Here is a 6884-nt window from a genome sequence, read left to right on the forward strand (position 1 = left end):
GTACTATAAGCATATTAATTATTCTAAAATAACAAAACATCATTATTTTTTGTTCCTGTAATATTTGATCAATTACATTAATGCTACACAACAGGGAAAAAAAGAGTATCACAGTTATTGTTTCATATATATATATATATATATATATATATATATATATGTGTATGTGTGTAGTCTACAGAATGTAGTTTTTATTTAATTTTGGTTTTTAATTTTTATTTATTTAGTTTTAGTTATTTTAGGACTTAAACTAAATAAAACTAAGAAAAGTTACCTTGACAATTAGCTGAAATAAGTTTATTTTCTTTTAAATATTTTATTTCAGTTACTCTTTATTTTATTTCAAATAGAGGAAAAAATATGGTTTTAGTTAACAATAATAACCCTGCAATAATTAAGGTTTATTTACTGTTTTATTGTTCAGTCAGATGTCATTTTTATGCATAAAGTTCTTTAAAAATACATCCACTTTTTGACTGGGAGAAAATGCACTCTCTGTTCTTGTGATCTATGTTTGTTATCTGTGTCTGATTGTTTTTTTTCCTCATATTGTGTGCAGTTGGCATGCGCTACAAGAATGCAAAGGACTGCTCAGAAGCTCTGATGAATGGAGAGACGTCCTCCGGGCCGTACACCATTTACATCAGCGGAGACGAGAAGCAGCCGGTCCAGGTTTACTGTGACATGAGCACTGACGGCGGTGGCTGGATGGTGAGTCCAGAAGAGCTGTTTACACTGGCTAGTTCTGACGTAAAGACACACTGAGTTCCAACTTATATATACTGTGTGTGTGTGTGTGTGTGTGTTGAAAAAAATTATATATATATATATATATATATATATATAAAATAGTTTAAGTTTTTTATATTTTAACTTATTTCAGTTCATATTTATTTAATTTAAAGTAATTATTTTTTATGGTTTCTCTTTATCTATTGATAATAAGCCTGTCATGGATTAATTATATATATATATATATATATATATATATATAAAATTGCAATATGTAATGTAAAAAGTAAATGAGTTACAATTTTGATTGCATGATTGCATGGTGATTTGTACAAACCCATACTCTTAAGTTTGAGCAATAGTAATATAGTTAGTAGACAAGAAAAACAAGAATTTCAAATTTGTTTCTGAATATTATTTACATATAAGAATACCTGTCATATTATTCATGATTCAGTTGTATTTCAGTGGAAACTGAATTGTCACCATGAATATTTTTACCAGGTAGTAAGTATGGAAGCTTGTTTCTGCCACAAATTAAATAAATAAATAAATAAAATAAAAAGGTAAATTAGACTTTTCTCACAATTTTCTTTTTCCAGAATACTGAGATACAAACTCAGAACTGTGAGATCTTCTAAGAAGCAAAGACAGAATTGTGAGATATAAAGGAAAAAAAGTGAAAGAAAAGTTACATTTGGCCGTACGCGTTACTGAAGGTTAAATGGGTTCAGTTTCCAGGGAATGCATGAACTAACACAATGCATGCGGTGCAAAACTGACACACTTCACCTTTAAACAATTGTGTTTGTCTCCACAGGTGTTCCTACGGCGTCAGAGCGGCAAGATGGATTTCTACAGGAACTGGAGGAACTACTCTGCAGGATTCGGTGACACGAACGATGAGTTCTGGCTCGGTGCGACTCCATTTTAACAGGCCAAAGTCATTATAACACTAAAATCTACTGGATCCATTAATAAATCTGGGTTTACTGACAGAGATGTCTCGTCTTTGTCTTTCAGGACTTTCAAACCTTCACAAAATCACCTCAGCCGGTCAGTACGAGTTGCGCGTGGACCTGCAGGACGGACAGGAGAGTGTGTTTGCTGTCTACGATAAATTTTTCATCGCAGATCCTCGTTCCCGCTACAAGATCCAGATTGGTGCATACAGTGGTACCGCAGGTGAATTACATATACAATACATTATGCTTTTGGTATACGCTTTTATCCATTGTCTTACATATTACACTCTTAAAAACAAAACAGTGATGTTATAGAAGAACCATTTTTGGTTCCAAAAAGACCTTTTCAGTGATCAGTTCTTAAAAGAAACATTTTTTTCTAAGTGTGATGAACATTTTAACAATCTAAAGAACATTTTTTCCACTACAAAGAACCAATGAAAAAATTCAATGGATGTTAAAGGTTCTTCATAGAACCATCAATGCCAATTAAAAAAAAAAAAAAAAAAAACTTTATTTTTGATCTCATGCAAATATGAAGATCATAAGATCATTTGACTCTAGAATACATGCATACTTCATGATGCATCTTTCTTAAATGATTTCTAATATTTCATGCTTGATGATGGCAAAGGTTTTGTAACATTTAGCTTGTAATATTGTGTCGTCTTGTCTCTTTTTAGGTGATTCCTTGTCGTATCACCAGAACAGGCCTTTCTCCACCTATGACAATGACAATGACATTGCCGTCACCAACTGCGCCCTGTCCTACAAGGGAGCGTTCTGGTATAAAAACTGCCATCGAGTGAACCTGATGGGGAAATATGGAGACAGCAGTCACAGCAAAGTAAGTCATATTCTCCATTCACAGATCAAAGTAAAGAGCTGTTTTGGCCAGTTACATTATATATCAAAATTAATTTTACTTGTTGTTTTAAATGAAAGTTCTGATCTGTATTACCTCAGTAAAACAGACAAAAATATACATACTTTACAATAAGGATCCATTAGTTCATATCAGTTAATGCATTAAACTAACAATCAGCAGCACATTTGTCCTGGTATTTATTAATTAACAGTATTTATTTATTTAGTTAATAAACATACAAGTGTTCATTGTTAGTTCAGCTCCATTAAATAATATGAACAGATAGGGTTTTAAAAATGTATTAGAAAATTTTCAATAAACATTGACTAAGAATGATAAATGCTTTATAGGTATTTTTCATTGTTAGTTCCAGGGTTAGTTCCTTCTGTATGTAAAACTACTCAACATTTTTGTTAAGATAATATATAAATATTAAATGAAAATTTCAGTTTCTAATTTTCATTTAGCTTAAGTCTTTTTTAACTGTAAAATTACTGAATAAAAATGGAAAGAAAATAAAAGCTAAAACTGAAACAATAGTCATATTTAAATTAAAGAAATAAATAATAAAAATGACACATACAATTGCTAAAAATGTAACAAATGAAAATTTATTTTAATAATGTACTAGTAAATTTTGAAATTAACATTTAATAAGATTAATAAACACAGTAGAATCATAGTATCTTTCCCTTGGAATTATAATCCATAAAATGTAGTCCCAAATCTTTACGTTCAATAATGCTACAGATTCCCCCAAATAATATTTGAGTGCAATAATGATATACAACTAAGTACTTTACACACCTTCATATACAATAGTGAAATGCTTTGTAACATATTTAAATTGAATGAAATTATTTTAATTCACAGGGCATCAATTGGTTCCACTGGAAAGGCCACGAGCATTCGATTCCATTCGCGGAGATGAAGATCCGGCCAGTAAATTTCAGAAACTTGGAAGGCAGACGGAAAAGATCATAGACTTTAAATGTCCCTCTTTCTCTTTTCTCCAAAATGCCACACGTCTCTCGTCAATTAGATTTAATTCAGTTAGAACTCCTGAGTGAAACATTTCTAGCCATTTGAACTCTGCCTTCCATGTCAACATTGAAATACAACAACCAAATACTGTTCCATTAGACCTTTGATATATAGGTTTTAAACGGCCGTGACTGGTGGAGGGTTTTACATAAACTTGCTAAAAACAGGCACGTGAAATGTGATATTTGAATCATGGTACAAGATCTTCCTATAACAAACATCCATTTTCAGAGTGATTCAAGGAAATATTCAATGACCTTGTATAGTTTTTGTTCAGAAGAGGAAGTGTCTTCGAGAGCAGTGATGTCATTTCCTCAACTGAATCATTACCACGCTCAGGTCTGATATACAGTAGCCAGGATGGTGCAAATAAGTGTTCAATTTGTCAGTTTTCAAAATTAAAGAAGCAAATTTCAATGTGATTGTTTTCTGAAAGGATTGTATGACAAGCCAGTTTGCTTACTGATGTATTATTGATCATTTGTTTTGAAATTTATTTTTATAATGTTTTCTTTTCCCCCATAGAGTCCTCAGTATCTATAATCCCTAAAAAGTGTTGATTAAACTTTATCTCTTCTCCTGGAATGTGTCTAAAATTGATCTTCAACAAAATAGGAAATAAAAATGTAATTTTTAATGTTGGGATTTTTATGTGTTGTCAATTTCTCTTTACCTATCCAGAAAAATAAATGAATAAATAAATAAATAAATAGTAATTCTCAATTAATAATAGAATTAAATAAAAATTATTTTAAAAACAAAACTTTTTAATTATGAATAATAATATTATAAAATAATAATAGAAAATAGTATAATAATTATATTCATTGTTAAAAGCTTTTTAACAATTAATATTATTAATACACACACACACACACACACACAAATACTTATATATATAAAATTATTTCATTGTTAGTTGTTAAACTTAATTCTCACTGAGTGTGTATATATATATATATAATTATTTCATTGTTAGTTGTTAAACTTAATTCTCACTGAGTGTGTGTATATATATATATATATATATATATATATATATATATATATATATAATTATTTCATTGTTAGTTGTTAAACTTAATTCTCACTGAGTGTGTATATATATATATATATATATATATATATATATATATATATATATATATATACAGTGGTGTGAAAAGTTTTGCCCCTTCCTGTTTTTTTTTTTTGGCATATTTGTCACACTTGAATGATTCAGATCATCAAACAAATTTTCATATTACACAAAGATAACCCGAGTAAACACAAAATGCAGTTTTGAAATAATGATTTCATTTATGAAGGGAAAAAAGCTGTCCAAACCTGCCTGGCCCTATGTAAAAAAGTACTTGCCCCCTAAATCTAATAATTGTGCCACCCTTTGCAGCAAGAACTGCAATCAAGCGTTTGCGATAACTGGCAATGAGTCTTTCACAGCGCTGTGGAGGAATTTTGGCCCACTCTTCTTTGCAGAATTGTTTTAATTCAGCCACATTGGAGGGTTTTCGAGCATGAATGGACTGTTTAAGGTCATGCCACAGCGTCTCAATTGGATTAAAGTTCGGACTGTTGGTATGATGTTCTTTTTATGAAATGCTGTGTTGGTTTTGCGCCAGATGTAACGGGACGCACACCTTCCAAAAAGTTCAACTTTTGTCTCATCAGTCCACAGAATATTTGCCCAAAAGTCTTGGGGATAATCAAGATATGTTTTGGCAAATGTGAGACGAGCCTTTGTGTTCAGTCTCTTTCTTATTGTTGAATCATGAACACTGTCCTTAATTGAGGCAAGTGAGGCCTGCAGTTCTTTAGATGTTGTTCTGGGTTCTTTTATGACCTCCTGGACGAGTCGTCGTTGCGCTCTTGGGAGTAATTTTGGTAGGCCGGCCACTCCTGGGAAGGTTCACTACTGTTCCATTTGAAGTTTTCTCCATTTGTGGATAATGGCCCTGACCATGGTTTGCTGGAGTCCCAAAGCCTTAGAAATGGCTTTATAACCCTTTCCAGACTGATACATGTAAACTATTTTGTTTCTCATCGGTTCTTGAATTTCTTAAGATCGCAGCATGATGTGTTGCTCTTTAAACATGCTTCACTTTGTCAGACAGGTTCTATTTAAGTGATTTCTTGATTCAACAGGTCTGGCAGTAATCAGGCCTGGGTGTGTCTAGTGAGATTTAACTCAGCTTTCTAAAATAATGTGGTTAATCACAGTTCTTTCATGATTTAACAGGAGGGGGCAATTGATTTTTCACGTAGGGCAGGTTTGGACAGGTTTTGTCCCTTAATAAATGAAATCATCATTTAAAAACTGCATTTTGTATTTATTTGGGTTATCTTTGTGTAATATTAAAATTTATTTGATGGGGGCAAAAACCTTTTCACGGCACTGTATATATGTATATGTAAATAAAATATTTTTTATTATCATTCTGAAATGTATTTCTAAAACAGCCAGCAATGTTAATTACGTATAATAACAACATGTATTTGTTTGTGACAGTGTAATTGTAGTCTTCTTGAACCTAGCATAAAAGCAGACCGAACAGACCATGACCAATGAGGTTGTAAAATATCAACAGTAGCCAAGATCAAGGTTTGTGAAATGTTTTTTTTTTTTTTTATGTTTTATGACCATTTTTGCATCTTACATAGAAACATACTTGGATAAAATTAAAAAAAGATAAAGGTACAGGAAAATAGTGGGAAAAAAATGAGCAGTCAAAATCAACTTGAAATGAAAGTTTGGCATTAATTATTGTAGCTTACTTTTTGGTACATACAACATTTAGTAACTTTTGTTAGCCAGAATAAGTATTCAGTAAATTAAATTGTTCATTAAAAGTAATAAAATGTTTTGAATCAGCAGTCCATTATTATGAATTTTACAAATCTGTAAGTTTATAATTTGCAATGTAATATACTTGAAAAAAAATGTGTTGGGAATTTCACCTGGCACAAATCTCAATTTAAAGAGAAAAAAATAAAGTGAAATTAAGTTTTTGTTTTTATAAAATTGCACATGTTGAGTTTGACATACATTCAATCCGTTTTCATTAAAGGACAGATAATTATCTAATAACTCTAACAGCACTTCACTATGCATATTTGGCACAAATAATGTCACAGAAACACAGTATAACATATCTTTTTTTTTATGTCTGGTATCATTTATTTCGTCCCTTTTAATAAATGCCCTAAAGTTGAGCTTCATCAGTATTGCAGTTTATAGATTCTCAGCTTTGAGATGAACTATTTCTCCTATCAAGTGA

The 6884-nt window shown here is 31.1% G+C and overlaps 1 protein-coding gene across 5 annotated transcripts in view; it reads left to right on the plus strand.

Moving 5' to 3' along the window:
- tnca (tenascin Ca) overlaps window positions 1-4246 on the plus strand; it is a 63796-nt gene extending 59550 nt beyond the window's left edge. For all 5 annotated transcript variants that reach the window (XM_058775877.1, XM_058775881.1, XM_058775880.1 and 2 more), the window contains 5 exons: window positions 560-711; window positions 1553-1649; window positions 1756-1917; window positions 2381-2544; window positions 3439-4246. In XM_058775877.1, coding sequence (XP_058631860.1) covers window positions 560-711; window positions 1553-1649; window positions 1756-1917; window positions 2381-2544; window positions 3439-3549 — 686 coding nt within the window. In that variant the 3' untranslated portion in view covers window positions 3550-4246. The remainder of the gene's footprint in view (window positions 1-559; window positions 712-1552; window positions 1650-1755; window positions 1918-2380; window positions 2545-3438) is intronic.
- Window positions 4247-6884: the final 2638 nt, after the last annotated feature.

Source organism: Onychostoma macrolepis, chromosome 05, assembly GCF_012432095.1.
Source record: "Onychostoma macrolepis isolate SWU-2019 chromosome 05, ASM1243209v1, whole genome shotgun sequence".
In the NCBI taxonomy this organism is placed as follows: Eukaryota; Metazoa; Chordata; class Actinopteri; order Cypriniformes; family Cyprinidae; genus Onychostoma; species Onychostoma macrolepis.